Below are 23,299 nucleotides of genomic sequence, written 5' to 3' on the forward strand. Positions count from 1 at the left end.
CAATTAGCCCAACAATATGAAAGAAGCGGTAAAATGGATGAATAATTTATCTCCAGAGACACATTATATTTATCTTGGGAGCCTAAAAAAAAGAATCTGATGCCTGGGCCTCTCCCTCAGAGATACTTTTTTAAACCCCTCCCCACCCCAGGTGATTCCAGAGTCTAGTGTGAATTCTTCAGTTCAATTTGTGCAGTGTGGAACTCTTTATCAGGGAAATATACAGAAGGGAGGGAAAACATTTTTATTAAACGTACAAAATTTCAACAACTATTAAGCCAACACTTTGTGGCCACTATATTTTCATACAAATCAGTGTTTATATCCTCAAAGGTGGAAGGCACAAGCAGCTTGATAACAATGGCAGGAGATACTCTTGGATGCCTGTGCCACAGTGATTTCGCTTTTCTCTCTTGGGGACAGAGCCAGATATTGTTCCCACAACTCAGGGGTAAATCCTGGGTAGGATAAACCAGTTAGGACAATCCCTGCCTCCTGCCAATGACTGGTTTAGGCATGTGGCTGAGCTCTGGCCAGTGAGACCTGATGAATCTTCTGGGAGGCTTCCTGGAAAGGTTTCTTTGCTCTACAAGGACACAAGGAATAAACAGTGCCTCTGCCGCTTCTTCATCTGGAAGATGTCACACTGCAGGAGATGTGTGGCAGTGCAGAGTCATCTTTCACCCGTGAGAAGACTTCGCCCAGGAAGCTGATGTGCCCAGAGAGGCAAAGGGCAAGACAGAAGGACCCAGGTCCCCTGGATGTCACAGAACCACTGAATTAACCAACCCTGCAGCTGGCCTTTCTTGGTGCTTCTTGTAATGTGGGATAATACATTTTTATTATTGTTTAGGCCACTTTGTGTTTTTTTTTCCCCCCTGCAAAAATATCCTGAATCAAAAAGGAACTACACTAAAACTGGATATTCACTAAAACTTGTGGGTTTCATTTACATGGAAATCCTAGGAAGGAAGAGATTTTTAATCTGTTTTGTTCTCTATGATATCACATCTAGAACACCCAATATGGAACATAGCAAACACTCAGTTTTTTGAATGAATGATTAATATTTTCCTTTGAACACTAATTATCTAGCTTTGACCATTGATTTTTCCCTCTGAAATAAAGCTCCTTAAATCTACCATAAATACATTATACACAATGTTAACATATACTTTAAAAAGTAATTACTGTATATATTATAATACAACAAATGCAAGTATAATACAGCAAATATAACAAGTAATGACTTAATTATTTTCAGATTTTTTAATAACAGCTTTTCAACTATCCATCTGAAAACCAAAATCTCAAAATTTAACCAGAGGAATCACGCAGAACAAAGTTTTTGGCTACAATTAAATGTACATATGATAACAATGGGTGTTTTTCTTGAAACGATGTGCTTATCAGTAGTACTTACTCCAAGAAATATGTTTTTGGAAGAGTCAAATCCGGCTGCGAATATCCGTGCTGTGTAAGGCTCATTCCTGTCACAGACAATCCTGCAGGCAAACCTGGAGATGGTGCTTTGTGTAATCTGGGCTTCGTCATTGTTCTGACTGCCAGAAATGGTGTCTGTAACGACGAAGTCAATGGGGCTTTCGGTTGATCTGCCCACCTAAATAAATCAAAATACTCATAACTCAACTGAAAAATACCATGTCACCTTATTTTGTTCACATGGAATGAGGGTTCGGGATCCCTTATCTCTGCTCTGAAGGTCAGAATTTAATGAAAGAATTTTCAGTTCTTTCCTTGTTTAACTCAGGGAGATGGTGCGGTAACCAACCACTAGACATTTCAATGTTAAGAGAAAAGCCCAATTTCTATTCTGGAGGAAAACAGATCTTACCCCAAACAGAATCTATCTCTTGGATCAGGCAGAAGCAGTACTTTCATGGCAAATTATTCTTGTGTGTGTGTGTATTTCCAAGTGGAAAAAAAGCAAGATTTTAAAGGAAGCCAACAAACAAAGGAAATCTTGCCCCAACTCTTGTCCAGCTCCAGGGGCTGGCTTGGCCCACTGAGTCAATCCACCAGCGACTCAGCACAGAGCAAGCACAGCTCTAGTCCAGACACACACTTCAAATACCTGTTACCATTCCTCAGGGTGAGAATGACGTAAAGGGCTGTACAAATCAGCCCAAAGTCTGAGATGCTGTCAACTGAAAAATGTAAAAAGCTGGTCTCAATACTTCAATTTTGGATTTTTAAAAAATCTCTCTTGGGAAAGTCTAAAAAGTTGCCAATAATATTATATTGGCTTACTTTCCTTGGTAAGTTTAAATGCTGCCAGAAAAAACGTATTTCATTAGCAAGATCTTAAGAGTTCCAACAACGATTTTCATATTCAATAAATCCAAATAAGACAGGTACTGCTCTGTCCTATGAACTAGGAAGAGTATTTGTTTACAAAGAAGGAAATCCTCAAGACAAAATAGTAAAATGTTTATGTAATGATGTTCTATGAATCTCTAACTCTTGGAAAAACAGTGATAAATGTTATATATGCCAAAGAGACTTCTTAACATAGTATCATTTATATGTAAATGAATCACTTCTCGCTAAATATGATGTTAATGTTCTAACAATAGTGACTTTGATTTTGAAGCTGCCAATGGGAAGAACACAGAGCCCCAGATGTGTACATATAGGCCCCCAAAAGTAAATTTCTCAGGTATCTCTATCCTGACCTCAAAATTCTATCTAAAACATAAGCAATGTAATACACTTTTCATGCAAATGAATAAAAGGGGAAAGTATTAATATATCATGTATAGTTTAGCACTGCTTGTTGCTTCCTGAAACAATATTAAATTTCTTTTGTAAACCTCACATATACATTCTCATGCATACACTATTTCGTTAAACAAACCAACAACAGACATCTATTTTCTCTTGTCTTTTACATACCTTAATTTCTTGTCCTAATGAAATGTGCCTGGAATAAACTAAACCACTGGGTTCACAGAAACTCATCAACTTAAATAGATGCATATTGCCTGAATGTATGCATTTCAGGTTTAGAAAACATATAACTTGTTAAAAACTGCAACATAAAATCTAAATTACAGATATTATACAATCATATCATACAATTCATCTTTCAAAAGCTGTAGAATCTTTACTCTGCTAGATTCATTTAAAACTGTATGTAACTCAGCTCTACTGATTCAGACCCCTCTAATGTTTTTTAAAAAGCCTTTTTAAAAGTGATTTTCTGAGTTACTTTCACATATATAGTATAGTATTATTAACTATACTCACCGTGCTGTACATTAAATCCCCAAAACGTCCTCATCTTACATCTGGAAGTTTGTACTGTTTGACCAGCACCTCCCATTGCCCCCACACCCTCTTCCCCAGCCCCTGGTAACCACCATGCTAGTCTGTTTCTATGATTTTGATTTTTTTTAGATTTCACATATAAATGATATCATATGGTATTTGTCTTTCTCTGCCTGACTTATTTCACTTTAAAAAGCTTTTTTAAATTAAAAAAGTAATAAGTGCTTACGCAAACTATTTCACAAATATAGGAAGTATAAAGGAAAAATCAAGGCTACTCCAAACTCAGGAACAAACCTGTCCTGAACTTCTATTCCACCGAAGCTTAGGAATGGAATGTGAAAAGTTCTACAATTTCCTAGTCACGTCACAAAACCCGGAGTTCTCACGACAACACAGTCTCTGACCTAATTTCTGTTACTGCCATGGAAGAGGGCAACCACCTTCCAAGCTCTGTCATAAGCTCCAAGCTAAAACCACGCTCTCGCCGAATGTCACACCACTGTCCCTTGTCTGCAGAGATTGCTCTCTTTAAGAAAGGCCATTCTGATTTCATTCCAATGTATTAATGTCTTGATGAATTAACTGAAATTGACGGTAAAACACGACATTTTATTCCAACTGGAACACACAATGCTAGGATCAATTATTTCAAGCCATGATACTTATCTGACTGGTCATGTAAGATTTATTTATCAATTCACTTCCACTTAAAAATAACCTGTAGAGTGCTAGAATAATTTTATACCTTAGGACATAAACCTTGTGTTGCTTTTGCCAGGAACAAATCTGAGCCACTTTTCAAGTGAAAACTCACCCAATGTGGAAACCTTGGACCCTGCCCTTTTTTTTGATTATTGCTATTTTAAGGGCAGTCATGTACACAAGCCAAGATGCTTCTGAATCTCATCTGATATTCATATAATGCTGATATTCATACAGTAGCCATAGGGAGAATTTTACTCCCTGCTACTGACACTCGCAGACAGCATTTAGCACTTTCAATATGAATATATATGAGAAGTTTGGGTTTGCCTGGTTGTCAGTTGAAGTCAGTACAGGTAAGATGGTTCTAAAGCATCTGAAAAGGCCTTCCTCATGCTTCCTGGACCAATCCTTCCCATATCCCTGCATCTGTACCCTTATTTTCTGACCTCCCTCCTGTGACAAGGACGAAATGTTACTGTTTCTATCCAAGACCAATCTCTTCACTGACGCTTGGGATCCCAGTATCCTCCCGTTCCCTGGACTCCACTCCTGATATTTGCTCCTGCCCCCTCTCTCCCTCCTGAATCATCAAGTTCTCTCTTCATACTGGATCGCGCCATCAGCTATCACATTCTGGAGCTTCTTAAAAACTGTGACTTTGTGGGGTAAAGGTCCAGTTTATTGGTTTTTTCACCTTTCAACTTGCCACTGATTAAAAAATACAATAAAAATGACTATTAGAAAAATGACCATCTGCTGGGACGGCTGTAAAAGTTTCCAAGCGCCTCCTTCCTCTCAGCTTCCTACTCATCACACGCTGTACTGTTAACAGACATTCTCTGCTCTGCTGAGTACAGCTGGAGCAGTACTGCTCTAGACCAGTATCTCATCTTTAAAAATGCTTTCCTTTGCCTGCAAGCAACCCTCAAGCTCTAGCACCATTTCTCTGATTCACTTAACAACAATACTTCTCACAGAACCTGGCAGGAGTTACTACCGCCATTTCCTTACTCATCCCTTTAACCTCTCTCCGCAACCCGCTCCAATGGAGATTCTCTCCCCGAATGAGCTTCTCTCCTCACAGCTCTACTGAAACCACTCTCCCTGAGGTTTCCGGGACTTACAATCAGCCAGCATATCCCAGCACATTTGAACCTGGTATTGAAATAATGAAATCCTTCCAGGCTAGTTGGTAAATAGCCCCCTTTCCTTCTTGTTCTGTCCTCTCCCTAGGTAATCTCACCAAACCCCATTTATTCACCAGAAAGGCCTGATGTCTCCCCCGAGTTCTGACTAGTATACCCAATTTCCATTTGGATGTCTAAGAAGCACCTCAAATGTAACATGCTCCAAACAGAACCTGTATCCCCTTTCAGCCCCTAGATTCCCTGTATCAACGACTGGCATCCAATTTGCTCAAGCTGAAAATCAATACCCAAGAATGATCCTTGAATTTTTACTTTCCTCCACACCCATGTTTAACCTCGTGAAAATCCTGCCAACTCTACTTCCAAAACACATCTTCAATCCTTCCACATCCTCCACTTTAGGTCCAATTACTATCGATATGAGCTCTTTCTCGGACTGCGTTTACCTTAGCCTCCAAATTGATCTCCCAGTTTTCACACTGGCTTCCTACATTCGCCTCTAGGCAGTGGTTGGAGATACCTTTAAAAAATATAAATCAGATGATACCTCTCTCTTGCTTAAAATCTTCCCAACAGCTTCTCCAAAACTCCTAGAATAAAACTCAAGGTCTTCACTTGGCCTAAAGGCCTTACCTCTCCCAGCCTCTGCCCACCTCTCCAAGGTCATCTCATGTCACTTCCCTCCTCTTTCACTCTGTTCTGGCCTTGGCCCTTGGCACTCTGCCTGGAATGCTTGCTTGTTTGTGGTCTACTTGCCTTCTCTAGAATGCAGGCTCCGTGAAAGGGAGGCCTTAGGTGCTCAAGAAATGAAACTGATGAATGGAGGATTATGACAGTGAGATTGAACCCTGTGACAGCCCCCTCCCCACCCCACCCCACACATTTTAAGAAATAACTACTGAAAAAATGTTGATATTCTTTAACATTTTTCTCAACTATATAGATGCTGTTACCATCTAAAACTACAAGAAACCAACTAAATTAAAAACCAAACAAACAGAAACTAAAAACATACAGTGTCGCAGCATCCAGGTTCAAAGCCATTGACACTGTGAAATCAGAGGGGAAAAGACCACTAACAGTGGCTTGGGGACCTGGCCACTTTCCTTGTCCTCATGATCAAGCTGTACTTGGTATTACACGTCACTTTAGGGACTCTGTAAGACATCTGTTGATTCCTTTCATAAACGATTTTCTTCTCTATATTTTACTTTCTCAACAGCTACAATCTTTTCTTTTTCCTCTCTTTATCCCTACCCTAGAAACTAACTACTAACATCTTACTCGGACTATTAACTCAGATTTTCTCACCCTTAATCCATCTCTTACGAGTAAATTCAGATCTAGTTTTGATGTTTTTTCTTCAGGCAGTAATATTTCTGAGCTCTAGGCCTACTATCTGATTCCACTGTGGAAAATGCAGCCCAGGTCCTTTTTGGGTTCATTCTAATGTTCTACTTTTAAATGCTCAATTTACCTAGAAATCATTTTAATGTGTAATGGCTAAATTGAACAGGCCTCAACACCAAGGTCCATACATGAGAAATATAAATGCTGCAGTGCTTTTGGCTCTGTAATTTTTACCAATGGTAGGTTTTAGACATATAAACTTGTTAAAAGGAGGAAAAAGTGAAAACAAATCTTGATTTTTTTCAGGGCCTTCTAAGAGTTGCTTAATTTGACTCTGCTTAGAGTGAGTTGACATTAATCCTCCAATATGTCCAGTTAGTCTGCGAATGGAATGAGATTTTAGTAAAAATGGCAAATAGGTTATGTTTTCTTAATTAATCTACACATTTTTCTTGAATTACCATGCTTTATTTAAAGAGGTTGAATTGGTACTATGTAGAGCAGTCAGGAGACCGAAATCTTCTGCCACTAACGCCTTCTCTGCCCTTAGATTAAGTTACACCTTTCCTTTCAAAGACCCAGATTTCTCAGCTATGAAATTAAGAGGTTAATATCTGGTATTTCTCAGCATGGCCCACAAACCTCTGAGGGCCCCCAAGATCTGTTCAAGGGGTCAGGTCTCTGAAGACAAAATTGCTTTTATGATAATACAGAGATGCCATTTGCCTTTTCCACCTGCTGACATGTGCTCCGATGGTGCCAAAGCACCGCTGTGCTTCAGCAGGCATCGAAGCAGTGGAACCACACACACTAGTGGCTACTGTACGCTTCACCGCCACGCACGTGCAGCTAGAAAGTAATGCCAATTTCCCTTAAGTATGCTTTGATGACACAGGAGAGAATAATTAATTTCATTAAATCTTGAGTCTGTAATATTCTGTGTGATGAAATGGAAAGTCTGCATCAATCACTTAGAAGTTCATAATGGTATGGAGGTTCCCCTCCAAATTAAAACTAAAACTACCATGTTTTAGTGGTAATCCTACTTTCGGGTTTTATCCGAAAGAACTGAAATCAGGATCTTGACGAAATATCGGCACTCCCCCTCCCATGTTCACTGAAGCAGTATATTTACAATAGCCAAGATATGAAAAAACCTACATGTCTGTCAACAGGTGAATGGATAAAAGAAATTGTGGTACATATCTACAATGGATATTCAGTCTTTAAAAGAAGGAAATTCTGCCACATGCAACAACATGGATGAACCTAGAGGACATTATGCTAAGTGAGATAAGCCAGTCACAGAAGGACCGATACTGCATGATGCCACTCACACGAGGTATCTGAAATAGTCAAATTCATAGAAACAGTGGCTGGGGGAGGGGGATGGTGAGTTGTTGTTCAACAGGTATAAAGTTTCAGTATACAGGTGATTAAATTCTAGAGAGCTGCTGAACAACACTGAGCCTATAGTTAAAAATACTATACTGTGCATTAAAAATTTGTCAAGAGGGTGGACCTCATGTTAAATGTTCTTACCACAATAAAAAAAAAAAGTAACAAGAGCTCAAATAAATCCCGCTCAATCTTTAATTCATTCTGCATTTGCCGAGATGAGAAGGAAGAAAATGAATGACGTGAGTCGCATGTGATTGTATAATAGTGAAGAACACACTATGTCACAATATGTCACTAAAGAATAGTAATGAAGTTACGTGTGTCATCACAGTAACTTGTTGATTTTAAGTGGTAAAAAATGTACCACCAACAAATGTGAAGTTTTCTTGATTCACTTTTTTAGTATTGAGACTAAAACAAAGAAAAGAAAAAAATCTTCTCTCCATGTAAAACAAAGAAAAAATCTTAAACGTAAGATGTATAATTTTTGAAAGTATTTAAAAAAAGAAATTATTATGAAGTCCCATAAAAATATCAACAGGGAAGTATATGCATATATCTCTCTAGGAAGAGATTTTCTTTGGTAGAACAAGAAGAAAGAATATTACAAAATGAAATGGCATGAAGAGTAAAACCACTTATATTTTATTTAAACATGACAAAATGTTACTTTTGAGTTCAAACTGGCACTTAAATAACTAGATCTATACCTATGACTATTATGATGACTATATATCTATCTATCTAAGGTTGTTTAGTTTTTTTTCTTCTTTGTTTTAAATAGCTAACACTTTCACATGGTTCAAAAAAATAAAAAAGTATGAAATACCTCTCTGTAGCCCACCTGCCCAGTCCTCTTCCGCATAAAGGCAACTGCTTTATTTAATGCACATAAGCATTGTTTAAGTCATTTAATTATACTAATTCACTATTTAATAATATACGATTTAAAATTTAATATATTTAATAACATTATTTACTTTATTAACATTAAGTAATCTTAATTGAACATAATACTATCAAATGGCTCAATGCATTTAATAATATTGAATATTTAATTAATTAAATATGCTTGGAACTCTTTCTGTGTCTTCACTTAGAGCTTTTTCTTGTTTTACAGCCTTGGAGGCCCCCACTGTATGCCTGTCTTCAAATTCACAGAACTGGTCCCCTTCTGGAGGACTTCAGGTTATTTGTAACCTTCTGCTGTTATACCATGCTTCGAGCAATAACTTGGTAAAAATGTCATTTTGCATGTATGTAGGGGTACCTCTGAGGTAAATATCTAGAAAGAGAAGAACTTTAGAAAGAGCTGAGTCTAAGAACGTGCATTTTGCATCTTTCATAGGTATTTCCAAATCACCACCCCACAGAGGTTATACTAATGTACAGGATGTAGGAGCGTGTCTCCCCACCTCTCTGACAAAACCTTTTGGATGTTTGCCAATCTGATAAGTGAAAAATGATATCTCTATGTGATTTGAATTCATATTTCTCTTTTTATGAGAGGTTGAGCATTTTTATTTCAAAAGCTATTTATATCCTTTTTTGATGTTAGTATCTATGACACTTTTTTGACATTTGTTTTAACATCATTTAATTAATAATGTACCTCGCCATTCAGAAATGCAAAGCCTCATGGTTTGTAATTTGTGTTTGCTTTTTTATTTTATTAGCCTTAATTTTAATTTTCTGGTGTTTTAAAGTACCAATTCTTGGCTATATTAATTCTCTTTTTAAAAGATTAATTGACGATTTCCCCCCCTTTATTACTTCCTTCCTCCTGCTTTCTTTTGATCTATTTCTGGACTTTCTATTACATACCACTAAAACTATTCCCTGAGTCTGTCCTCTACCTTCTTATTGTCATTTTTTAAAAAGAACTTTTTGAGATAAATGTTTAATTCTTCAACTTCTTTCCTCCCTCCTCCCTCCCTTCCTGCCTATAAAAGCATTTACGTTTTTGCATTTCTTATGAGTATGTTGGTCACATCTCATGAGTTTTGCTATATAATGTTCCCATAGTTATTTTGAAAAAGGCCTGTAATTGTAACTTTGATGTCTTCTTTGATCCAAGTGTTATTTAGGAAGTATTTTGAACATGTTGGCTTTTAAAAGTGGCTGGCTATAAAAATTTTTATTCTGGTTACTAAAGTCTATTTTTATTGCATGGAGATCTGAGAATGTACCTTTCATAAATTTTTCTTTTTTTGCAATTAATTTTAGAATTAAGTTTTTTCTTAGTTTTTCAAAAACCAAATAGGAATAATTTTTATATTGTCGTCACTTCTTTCCCCTTGGGCATCATCATAAAGCATCATCAGTACTAGGAGTCCTGACTACATCTCAAAATACAGAACTGAAGGAAAAATGTCCTAAAACTTCCATTAAAAAAAGCAATATGTTACCTGAAACATATCCGTGTCTTTATCATGTGTGTACTCGACCACCACAGTCTGATTCCTTGACAGAGTGTACGATATACTGTGTTGACCTATGCAGCTGATAGCCTAATAAAGAAATAAAAAAATATAAAAATTCATTAAAATTTCATTTCAACAACTTAACCCCAATTGTTTACAGTTAAGAGATATTCTACCAGCAAAACCCAACACAAGCCAGCATTTTCCTAATACGTAATCAGAACATGTCCTTGTTCTGTGCCCTGAATTACAGAGCAGCCAATAGTCACAATTCTGGTTTTACCAAATATTCTATCTTAATATGAATGATATTTCACTTACACTAAATCAAAGTTAATTTATTAGTTTGCAAGATTTGATTTAAATCATATTCCCAGAAAAACATATACTTTCTCTGTTACCTTAACTCAGTGACAGAATTTTTAGACTAATATGATTTATTTAAAATTTATTTCACACAACAGGTAAGTTAATAACACTTTGTTATAGTATTTTTCCCATGTAATAGAGATTATAATCATAGTAAAAGAATCACTTTAAAAACTATAAATGTTCTATAAGAATTTCTATATAATAATGCACTTTTCTACCCAATGATAATCATACTTTGTTCCACATGTTATTTAAATCTTATATGAGCAATTGCTTAACTCAGAGATTTATTGAATTAATAAATAGGGTAGCTAAGTTAGTTTTATCTTTTATATTTTTAGACTAAAGTTATAGTCTTTTTCAAAGAATTTAGAAATCTATAATACAATATTGTTCTTTATTTTCTCTATAACAATATATTTGAACACATCTTAAGATGTGGTTACACACTTTGAAATTTTCAAATTAACAAAGTAGTTTATTTAAATTGTACTCCAAATTATTTCGATTACATTTGATCTATTCTACTTTAACTTATCTTCATTTCCACTTTTTCACATTAACTATAATAAAACTTTAATAAGCCTATCTATTAAACATTTACTGAATAATGATACTGTATGAAGAGCAAGGAGGTATTTGGAAGTAGCTGGACATATATAGCATGTTAATGAAAATGTCTGAACATTTATATTTTAGTACTACAATTGCTTAGAGTAATAGTACAGCATTCGCAATCAAGTTGGAAGTGAGCCTGGTTCATCTCATGGTTATTTAATCATCTGCCCTGAGAAACTACATTATTGAACTGATGCTTTGTTGTTCATGTTTCATTAAAATAATACAAGTATTAGAAAGAATAATAATTTATGTATTTAATGTGGTCAGGAATCTAAACAATACTTCTTAAACTACTGAACTCCTGTAACATATATAATCTTAAATTTTCATTGGTCTGAGTCAGGTAAATTCAATGGTATTGATATGTGACATTTTTTGAAAGCCAAATTAATAAAGAACTATTTACAATTCAAGATAAATGGATGTTTATTTATCTTTATACTTATAGTTGAGTTTAAGAAAAATAATTTTATTAAACTCAAACATAAAACTAATAACCAAGGAGTGATTACTTATACAATAACTTACAGGGTTCCTTAAAAATATCTATTGAAATTGCAAGTATTCAATTTACAAATACATTGACTCAAACACAACTTTCTGGGCACACATTCCATAAAATAAGAATGTAGTTTGCCAATTATCTGCAGAACAAGGAGTTAACAAGTGCCGTAATAGAACACCTTTTAAAAGCTTGCATATTTTTGTATGATGGTACCTTCTAAAGTACAGTGTTTCTCAAACTTCCACCAAAGTTGCCCTAACTGCCAGAGTCACCTGAACCCCTGGAGATGTATGGGAGAGCAGCCCCAAAGTAAAGTTTCTCATGCTTAAAACATCTTACTTTAAAATTATAAATTTTCTATTCTACTCCACAACATGCTTGTATTTTAATTTTTAAACATTTCTTCCGAATTTCCTAGAACATTGGTGTCCCAGGAAGACTCGTGGTGCTCACCCCATGACCTAGCACAGCCCTGCCCACCCCCACCCTCCCCCTTCCGGCCACTCTGGGAAGCACCAGAAATAGACATTTTATAGTTCCTAAGTTGTTACTGGACCCAATTCTTCTGAGGTGTTTTATTCTAAAACTATTATTGTGCCCCAGACTATTATAAGCCTATGCAACACATAAAGAAAGCTATTTATAGGGCAAGCGGCACCATCCTGGGTACTGCCCACAGCAAAGAGCACAGAGATCTAGGCGGAGCCCTGCCTGGCCTCCCCAAGCAAGGCAGAAAGTGCAGGGCCTGAGGCCAGGAATGCCTGATCCAGGACACCTTGAATGTTGAGCCCATTAAATAAAATTTACAATTTCAAACTTCTGCCAGTTTTTTTTTATGGTGGCTCTATGTGACTCACCAGGGTTAGAAAAGGTAAATGCTTTGGTGCTAGGAAAACTTTTTCTGAGACTTTTTGGTTAAGAAAGTCCCAGCTGAAGGCTACATTCTGGAAGCTTCTGGATATGGGGAAGTGGGGAAAGATTCTGCAGGGTCTGAGACAAGTCCCAGAAGGCGGTGGGTGGCTGTGAGCCAGCACGCAAGGCACTCACTCGCCTGCAGCAGGGACCGCTGATGTGTGAGGTGTGACACCCCCTTGAAGTCCCTGCAGAGCTGTCCCTCTATTCACGCCGAGCCAGGAGAGGAGGCTTACCTGTAAAGAGCCCTAAGCGCTGGCGTCCTGGGGCCCACACAGGCTGCACCCACAGGGAGGAGAAGCATGGTGACGAGTGGGCCCCAGAAGACTGGGCTTTAAGCCACGACTGGGATTTGGAGTATAAGGTGGCAGTCAAAGGCAGGGTACATAACGTAAGGCCATCACTGGGACCCTCAGAAATAAGTGGAGAGGTGCCGACCTCCCTTGATGACATGAATTAGGACTCACATAATCTCGTCTGCATATTAAAGTCTAGAGTGGGGCCAGATTTGGGTGGTTGGGGGAAGTTAAGAGGTGACTTTAAGCTTGACATCAGTTTTTATTTTCTTTCTGGAAGTTTACAAGGCAGTAAGCCTTTAATTTTGGTTAGAAGGTGGTAGAAAAGGGTAAATGGGGTCACATATATGGTGATGGAAGGAGAACTGACTCTGGGTGGTGAACACACAATGTGATATATAGATGAGGTACTATAGAATTGTACACTTGAAACCTATGTAATTTTACTAACCATCGTCACGCCAATAAATTTTAATTAAAAAAAAAAAAAGAAGTACCAATTTTCAACAATGCTTTTTAACATTTAAAATAGGACTTTCAGAAATACGGCCTCTAATAAATTACAGATTCATTGACTTGAGTCAATCATTTCAGGTATTACAGAAATAAAATTTTCCTCAAGGCACCCAGATGCTTTGAAATATATTTCTGAAATATCAGAAATGAGAGTAGGTAAGGCTTTCTCTTGGCACTCACTACAATTTAGTTCAAACACAATGACCCAATACGATGTGATTTTACTACACTAACTCAAATTTGGAGTTAAAATTATAAGGAAAATGAGCCCAACTAGCTTGCCTGGTAGACAATACTGATTTCTCATGGTCACTTTTCTATTGTGAGGAGAAGGCAAGGTTGCTGACTTCCTCTCCTAACACTAGGAGTGTTTCAAAGATAGACCTGGTCTTCTCTTTCTACCCCTAGCCCTGCGGGCATTCAGTGAATGCCTGGTGACTGAACGAACCCACACGGACACAGGAGGAGATGCAGAGCTTCCTTCCTCGGTCTCCCCTCCTCATCCCTACTCTTCACCAGCAGAGATACAAAGGTACACTCTGAACTTCGATTTATTACATGTGAATTTTATCGGGTTAAAAATATCACCATTGGACAATTACAGATTATACAATCACATATCCACCGAATAAAGGATTCTGTACCCAGCGGAGAAACTTAAGCACTATGCGGCAAGCTCAGATGTTCAAACCAGGCCCTTTCTGAGCCAAGACATTTTCTTCCCAGCTGAAGATCTGTATTTGCCTAGTGTTACCCCTACTTGTATCACAGGCTTGGCCCAACTTAGCCATCCTCTGCCATTCAGGGGAACAGTTGGAATTGGTTGTTCTGATTCAACTTTCACTATGAAAGAGTGCTCTAAGCCTGCAGACTCTAAAACAAACACGGTTCATAATGTCCACAGCCTTTGCTTCCTCTTAGAAACCTGTCTGTACACACAGAAAGCCACTTATAAAGATGTACAGTGTGTAATGACACCAGAAAGGCAATTCTGCAAGGTGCGTAACGGGATGGATACATGTCTTTATGGCAGCCCGAGAGCTTTCATTCATATTTTAAAAGTATAAGGGAAATAATCAAGTCTTTTATTTGTTAAGAAGCAGCGGGGTTAGCTCTCAATTACAAAGTAAAAGGGAAAAAGCCCACTGCAAAAGTGGTTTCTGGAAAACACTCATTTATCATAGTTATGATTTAGCCCATTTAATTCAAGCTCTATAAGGCTGCTAAGTGAGCTTTTAGCCACTGTGTAGTGAGAGAAAATAGAATTCATCACTGTGGCAGATAGTGTTGGTTACCTACCTAATGTCCTTCTGCCTGCTGGGAGAGCTGAAAAAGCCTGAAAATGCCATGACCAGCTCTCCCATTCTCCTGTGACGCTAGCACATGGAAACATGACCCGCTCCTGACCAGTGTGAAGCTCCTGATGGGAGATACCAAGAGACATACATTCTTTCTTTTCTCTATTAACAAAAAATGAATGTGGTATTTGGAGGTGAGGTGGCCTTGCCATGTGAGAGGAAGGTCAAAGGCCCTCAGAGGAATGGACTGGACCCTGACATCTTTTGAGTTGAACCAAATCTGAAACTACCTGCCCCAGACTTTGATGAGAGAAATGAGGGTTTTAGGTTGCCTTTGATTGGGTATTTTGTTACACGTAGTCGAAAGCATTATTAAATTGTTTGGGCCAAACGTTTTACTCCTCCTGGGTTTCTTATTTCAGTCAATACACAACCATATTCCCAAGCAGCCTGACTTAAAAGCTTCGTGTCATCTCAGAGCCCTCTCCTGCCACTGTTGTCCGTATACAATTAGCATCATTACTTCATCTACTGGTGAGCCAAAGCCAGGCTCACTGATTTTACCGCATTCAGGCAAAAATCAAATACAAAGTAGAACAAACCATGTGTAACATTTCACTTTTTCTCCTCAAAAACCAAGTAGTTGTTGGGCAACTGGTAATTACAAAATTGATTTATTCCCCCCAAGGAGTTTTACCATCAGCTCCTTTATAGCCCGTAACTTTCTGCCTCGGAGATTACTAAGTGCGACCTAATTCATCTCCCTTGAATCTGGGTCGCCCTTAGTAACTTGCTTGACCAACAGAACACAGCAGCAGTGACATGTGGGACCTCGAGGCTAGGTCAGTGAAGGCTTGCAGCTTCCACCTGCCTCCCTGAACACTCGCTCTTGGAGTCCTGAGCCATCATGTAAAAAGCCCAAGCTCCCAGGAGAGGCCCTGAAGCCTGATACGCCACGTGGGGAGAGGGAGGCCACGGAGAACCAAGACCCAGATGTGTGGGTGAAGGAGCCACCTTGGAAATGAGTCCTCCAGGTCCAGCAGCCATGTGAATCAGAGACAAACTGCCCATGTGAACCCTTCCCAAATTCCTGACCCACAAAATTATGAATAAAATCAAGTGGTTTTTGCTAAGCCACTGCGTTTTGCAGTAGTTAGCTACACAACAAAAGACAGCTGGACCAGTTCTCAAGGCCTGTTTGTGCCAGAGCATTTTTTTTTTTTTTCTGGTTTGTTAATATTTATAACTCACAGAAGACATCGTGGTGATTGTGTGTTCACCTTACCCACACTCGAGGGCACAGGATAGGGAGGGGGTAGCACAGTGCTTTTACACTGAACACAGACTGTGTTTCTAACGGAAGTTTCAAGTGCTTCTGAATATACATTGAAGGTTTTCTGTGGTTAGAGCAAGTATATATTTTTACTGTGATAATCTTCTGTTGTTGAATGACTGAGATGTGAAGAAAATTTTATATTAGTATTTACAGATTAACATATAAAAGGAATATGTAAAGCACTTGAAGCATTTTCAGAGGCAAAGGCCACCAAGCATGTCACATGGACAATTTTTAGTCCTTACATATTTGGAACAGGAATAGAATTGATACTAGGAAGACTGGAGAAGAAGATAACTAGTTACTGTTAGAAGTTATGAAGTCAAACTCTGGCAAACCACATGTATTACATATGCCAACGGGGCATTTCTTACTAAACTAGCCTCAGCCTCGTTTAAGGGAACGTGTGTGAGTGTGTATGTGAGCGAGCGAGCGAGCTAGCGAGAGACAGAACATGAGTTTCAAATGAAATAAAATTCTTTTTCTTCAAATACACATCGAATTTTTCTATTAGTCTGTCTTAGAACCAAATGATTCAAGAATTTAACAATCCCTCTTGTCTAGATGTCCTGGATGCTGATTATTACAGCACCGCGGTTTTGCTCCTGGGTTACACAGTGTCTGGCTACATTAAATGAATGTATTTGTGGAAAGAGTAGCACTCTGCATAGTTTCTCTCCTCTGTAAGTAGATAGTTAGTGTTGTTTTTGCCTCTCCAAAGAGAGGGCCAGATAGCTGGTGTGGCTCATGCATTTAAGGAACCTTTACCAGATACATCTCAAGTTTTCACAGAGCTGCTCCGAAGAGCTTTGCATCATGTGTTCAAATGTGGTGGTATTCTGTGATGCTGTCCACTGCACCCCATCTTTCAGTTTTCCACAAAACATCTCAGAAAGAAGTCAGAGATGCTCTAGCAGCCCACCCGATGGGGACAGTCCTGGGAAATGTCCTGCACACTCTACCTAAGGAGGTAGTGACCCCTTTAACTTTTGGGGTCCACCAAGAAACATAGTACGAGCTTGTTTTCTCAACAGCTTTCTAAATGATGTCCACAACTCAGCACTCTTTAATAAGGCATAGTAGAGTAAGGACAGCCAATTCTGCATGTTTTACGCAAGTTCATTTTCAGCCACTTTAACTGTTAATTCTAATTTGTAAGTTAGTATTTCAGCTCATCCTACAATTTAAATAAATAACTGCAAAACTACGGCTGCAAAGGACCTGATAAAATGGAAAGGTAACTACACTGGCCTCCAACAGCCCTCCTGGTTACTAAATACAAGCATTCTATGATAGGGTGCATTGCTACAGAAACAACATTTTAATTGGTATGGAAAACACATAATAATGGAAATCTGTTTGGGGGTAGGAATGAATGGGACCAATGAATCGAACCTTTTTAGTTCAAAAAACAACTTCTGATGTTTATGTTTATGGCAGAAATGTGCACATTTACAAGCAAATGAATGAGTGCTGTGAGCTGTGCAGCGGCTTGGAAATAACTGCTGAATAATTTTACTACGTAGCCCTGTGTACACTGTGATGCCGGGGGGTTTGGCTGGGGGCAGGGTACTCCAGGGTATTAGCATATATGGTTACAGGGGAGCTGCCCCAGGAGGTCACGGCAGCGTGTGACCTCACTGCACTTCCCACTGATAACCCAGCACATGGATGAACACTGGGCAATAGAAAACACTCATGTCAGGTGGTTGTCTCAGTGTGACACCTGGTTTATCCTGCTGAACTCCAAGTTTACATGTACGTTAGGAAGGGAGAATGAAAGCATGTGTGGACATTGCAGAGATCAACTTGTGATGACGTCTACTGGAGTCTGATGCTGAGGAAAAAATACACTGGACCCCCGGTTTGAATCCTAGTTCAGTCACTCACCAACTGTTAACGAAATCACATAACCTCCCTGAGTCTTCAGTTATTATCTTTGTATTTCATCAGAAGAGGGACCAACATAGTACATGGCTTTGTCTCTCCTCAAATACAAACCTGTAGTTAGAGCACCTCTTCATGACCCACTGGGGTTTACCATCAGCTCCTTTTAGGCTATAACACACACTTTGGAAATTATTCTGTTTAGCTTTAAATATATGTTAGATATTGACTATATTAATTAGAGATACTCCCAGTATGACAAACATGTTTTTCCAGAACTAATGACTTTTATGTCAGGCTGACAAGTATAATTAGGCAATAAATTCTCAATCAGTCTGGTTCAAGCTGTTACAGAGAAGATGAGGTCTCTGCCATCCTTGTCAATTTAAGTATAAAATATGTATGAGTGCTATTTCTAAGGACAGGAGGTGGCTAAAGGAATTCATAATTGATTTTTGCATGAACATGCTCTTTAAAATATTTTATCTTTTCAATACTCCATATTTCAAATAAATGCCCAAACACAGAATCACAGCTATTATGAGAAAGTCACAAATGCTAAGTTAGATTTCATCAAAATCAATAGTGTTTCATGCAACAAATAAATCAAAATGATAAGCCTATTTGTTAGAGGCAATGGCTTTGGACTTGGCTTTGGGCCACTGCCGTGCCCGTCTGGGATCGGCTCACTGAGCTATTCGATAAAGCCTGGCAGAGAACCCACTCCAGGCAGTGCTGGACAGGGCCTGGGGCAGAGGCGGTCAGTGCAGCCAACAGAAGTGCAGAGCGGGTAACAACGTTTGAGGAGACCCTGTTTCTAATTTGGGGTCACTCCTAATTCCACTGAAGCTGGATTTGGTTGGAGGTACTAGTCACAAGAGATGACCTGACTGAGATATATTTCTGAAAACAGGACCCACTGAGCACTGCAGTAGAAGAGGTGGGCAAAGCACATTCATGTGCTGAGTGGAGATCTGTCCCAGGAACTGTACCACTTACCCTGGATGGAAAGCTCCTCGAGAGCAGGAACTGCCATCTTTTTAAATCAGCCTTCGACTGCGACAGGGTATTGCATGGTTCACAGTACAGAGCAGGCTGAATCCCCACTCTACCAACAACTGACTGACTGGCTGTGGGATTCTAGGCAACTTACGCACTCTGGGCCTCAGTTTTGTCACCTTACAAGTGATGGTCCTATGTCCAGGAAAGTCACTGCTGACTAAGGGCAAAGATGCTGTAGCTCCCTCTATATCCACCCAGTTTATCACAAAGTGCTGAACAACTGAAAGGTTCAGATCCAAATTTGTATAGATTATTTCATGGTACTTTAAAAACCTATTAAGCTAACCTAATGTACAATCTCCTCTTTCAGTTATTTTATTTGTCTCATCTCTCTTAAAAAGTAGGGGTGAAGTGTAGTTTTCCCATACAGGGATGCTGTGACTAGGACACACACCTATAACTATGTTACCTTACCAATCGCACGCTGTGTACTACTCACCATAAATGACAGCCCATTTCTAATGGTGACTTTGAAAGTACACAGTCTAGTGTAGACCCTGCAGACATCTCCCCACACTGACTCTGAGTGGCAGCTCCCACAAAGTAGGACAAGGCAAGGAAGGGGTGCAGTTCTGAAAGTTGAAGACAATGCTCTGGAATGGAACTTTACGCATCTCCACACACACGGCAGATGTCAGAACGGCCGGCTACCCCAGAGTCGAACCCTGCAGCAAGGCCACCCCATGGTCACCTGGAGAAGGGTGGGGCCATACTCGTCTGGTTAGAGGTGGGAAAACTGACCTCCAACAAATTCATTCTGTAAAACAGGAGTGCGTTGGCTTGTGAACATTTTGTGGTTCTAGACATGAGCAAGAATGGGCATGAGAGGGAATGAAGAAGATGCAATGTATTTGTGAAATGAGAAGTATTTCAATGAAAATGAAAACAATGGTGAGATTTCTCTTCGTTGTATACCTTAAGACAAAGAAAAAGAGAGAGAAACCTAACTGCAGTCTCATATAAGAACAGGAGTTGGTAACCTTTACAGGGAAATCCTTAATTGATCAATGGACAATGATGCACGTGAATCTATCTCCTGCAACATCTAACGTTTTCTAATCTGAATATTTAAGGATTTGCATACACCTGAGCTATTTGCCATAGGAAACAAAGCTAACAGAAACAATGAACCCTAATAAATAAGAATTATAAATAAAAATAGAGCATCTTGCAAAATGACTAAATTGAAAAAGTAAAATTCATTGTTCAATAATTCATTTTCATACTTCTTTTTTAATAATGCATTAACTGGGTAAACAATGTATACCTGCTGGATAAAAAATACATAGGTACCCACCATACACTTCCCCAAAATAAGACTGGGTCTTATAGTATGTGTCTCACTGAGGTCAATAGTAAATGTAAGCCCTAATTTGTTGCCATGAGCAGGCAAACTTCCAGATGCTATAAATTGAATCTGCCATAAATCGATTTTACACTAACATATCAAAAGTCCTGCCATATAATTATTTTAATAGAAAAGCCAGTTTATCAGCTGTCAAAGCAATCTCTTGTGTAGTGAAGAATAAAAAGTCTGAAATTTACTCTTGCTCAAAATAAAACAAAATACAAAACCCCATTGATTATTCATGGCGATAGAAGCAAAGCCCTCAATTTTTCTGCTTGTATTACTTGGATTTTTATTTTTAAGGTTCAGCCTAGATTTAAAATTTGTCCATCTGCTGAAGAAGTCTCATTTTCTTTATGGAATAAAACCAGTTCAATAAGGCCACATCATAGTTACACAGAAACATGAAAATATTTACTCTCAAAAGACATTTATCTTGGCAGTTGATTTTCAAGATGTTGAGCCTGCTGGAATCACGCAAGTTCCAACCCCAATATAAAAAATTTTAAGTAAGACAATAGCTGTCTTTCCTTGGAAGTACAAGGAAACATACATGTACCTAAGATGTATACCTGCTACCACACAAGCCATTCATAAATGTTTTTGGTAGAAGCGTGGATATACGTATATGAGGATATTACTCCTCAAGCCTCATTCAACTGAACTTCTTAAAAGGATGCTTATTATCTGGGTGTCCTTGGGTCATATTCACTGAATCTCTTTCTTAACCTGTAAAGTACTACAACTATCTTCAAGGTTTACTAGAAAAACTGAGATAATGTTTGTAAAGGACCCAGAGTACAATGCCCAACTCACAAAAATTACTATAACATTCAATTTTTTTAATTACTAAAACATTCATAATCTCTACTGGATGAGTTAATGCTTAATATCGTGGGGTCCTCCCAGTTCTTGATTGATTTCTAAGGCAAAGAATATTTTTAATCAGGTAGCATGTGCACAAAGTACCAAATGTTACCAGTGAACAGTACGCCCATTGCAATTCTAGTCCTGGATCACAGAAAGCACCGCAATTACTAGTGTCTGTGGATCCTCTCAGGGAAAATCCATGTCTGCACTACCGTAGAAAATATGTAAGGAATGATAACGTATTGTACAGTGTTCTCTTGCTTGCTTCTTTCACTTGACAAATACAACTTGTATTTCACCTGGCTCTTAGTGCTGTCTCACTCTTTTTGATGTATAGATGTTTAAATTTATTTAATAAAAAATGAAAATTGTCTATTTTATAAGCAATGCTGTAATGAATACCCACGTGTTCATTTTGCATATAGAAGGTTATATCTATAGGATAAATTCCTAGAAGTAAAATTGCTGGACAAAGTGGCATATGCACTTTTAATATTGACAGTTACTATCAAACTACTTTGCATAGAAGTTACACCAATTTAAATTCTCACCAGATGTGTATGAGAGTGGGTTTCCCCCACACTCATAGGGAGTTATTAAGTGTTATGGTCTGTATTACCTGATACATGAAAAATGATGTCACTGTGGTTTTAATTACCATTTCTACTATCACGGCTGAAGTTGAACATCTTTTAAAGGACAAAAGATGAATATGATCTGAAGAGAAATCAGAGTATGGAACATGTTTTAAGATGCATCTCTTTTTCTTTACTATGAACTGTTTATATATCCTTTGCCCATGACGCTTCTGTGTTATTGGTCTTTTTCTTACTGATTTGTAAGTATTCATTATACATTTAAAAAATCACCTCCATTGTCTGTTGCAAATTCCCCCCCTCATTTAGATTTTAACTTTATTTAAGGTGTTCCTTTACCATGTAGATTTTTTTAGAAGTGTACACAATGAAATATCAGTATATTTTTTATTGTTTCTACCTGGGATCTCCTAATTAGCAAGGCTTTCCTCACTTCCAGATAAAGCTAAGAATTTTCCATTCTTCTATAAGTACATTTATGATTTTCATTTTTATATTTAAAATATTACTTGAACACTTTTCTGAACAGTCCTGAGTGCTTACAAAGAAAATATAGTTTCTGTTTTCAGCATATAAAGGTCATATTATATGCATTGGGATCCATTTCTTTTAATCTGTAAGTTTAGAACATTTATGCTTATTGATAAGTACAAGATATATGCTATACTGTCTGCTTATATCGCTATCAGTCTTTTATTAAAAACAGCTTTACTGAGCTCTAATTGAGAGACAAGCTGCATCTATTTAAAATGTACAATTTGATAAGTTTTGACATGCTTATATATCTACAAAACCATCATAATAAAAATTATGCACATATCTATAACCCATAGAAGTTTCTTCACCCCTTTGTAGTACATCCTCCCCTTCCAAACACTTCCTCGTGCTCAGGCAGCCAATGACTTGCTTTCTGTCACCACAGACTAGACTGCAATTTCTAGCATTTTATAGAAATGGAATCTTACACTATGTTCTATTTTTTTAATCTGGCTTCTTCTACTTATCATCCTTTTGAAATTCATCCATGTTATTATTATTTGTATCGATAGTTCACTCACCACTTTTATTGCTGAGTAGTATTCCCTTGTAAGGGCACACTACCATTTGTTCATCCATTCAACTGTTGATGGACATCAAGTTAGTTCTAGTTTTTAGCTATTGCAAATAAGGCTGTTACAAACATTTATGTATAAGTGTTTGTATGAACGTATGCTTTCCTTTCTCTTGGATAAATACCTCGGTGTGGACATATGGTAGGTATATGTTTAACTTTTTAAGAAACTGCCAAATTATTTTCAAAATTGGTTGTACCATTTGGCATTCCCATCAGCAATGAAAGTGAGTGTTACTTGCTCCACA

At 38.1% G+C, this 23,299-nt stretch overlaps 1 protein-coding gene across 1 annotated transcript in view; it reads right to left on the reverse strand.

The window, feature by feature from the left end:
* The window catches only part of PELI2 (pellino E3 ubiquitin protein ligase family member 2), a 159,647-nt gene that overhangs the window by 11,454 nt on the left and 124,894 nt on the right, over positions 1-23,299 (reverse strand). Inside the window, exons 3-4 of the mRNA XM_019725779.2 lie at positions 10,307-10,408; positions 1,424-1,621 (exon numbers count right to left, since the gene is read on the reverse strand). Of these exons, the coding sequence (XP_019581338.1) occupies positions 1,424-1,621; positions 10,307-10,408 (300 nt within the window). The remainder of the gene's footprint in view (positions 1-1,423; positions 1,622-10,306; positions 10,409-23,299) is intronic.

The sequence above is a fragment of the Rhinolophus sinicus genome, linkage group LG03 (genome assembly GCF_036562045.2).
Source record: "Rhinolophus sinicus isolate RSC01 linkage group LG03, ASM3656204v1, whole genome shotgun sequence".
In the NCBI taxonomy this organism is placed as follows: Eukaryota; Metazoa; Chordata; class Mammalia; order Chiroptera; family Rhinolophidae; genus Rhinolophus; species Rhinolophus sinicus.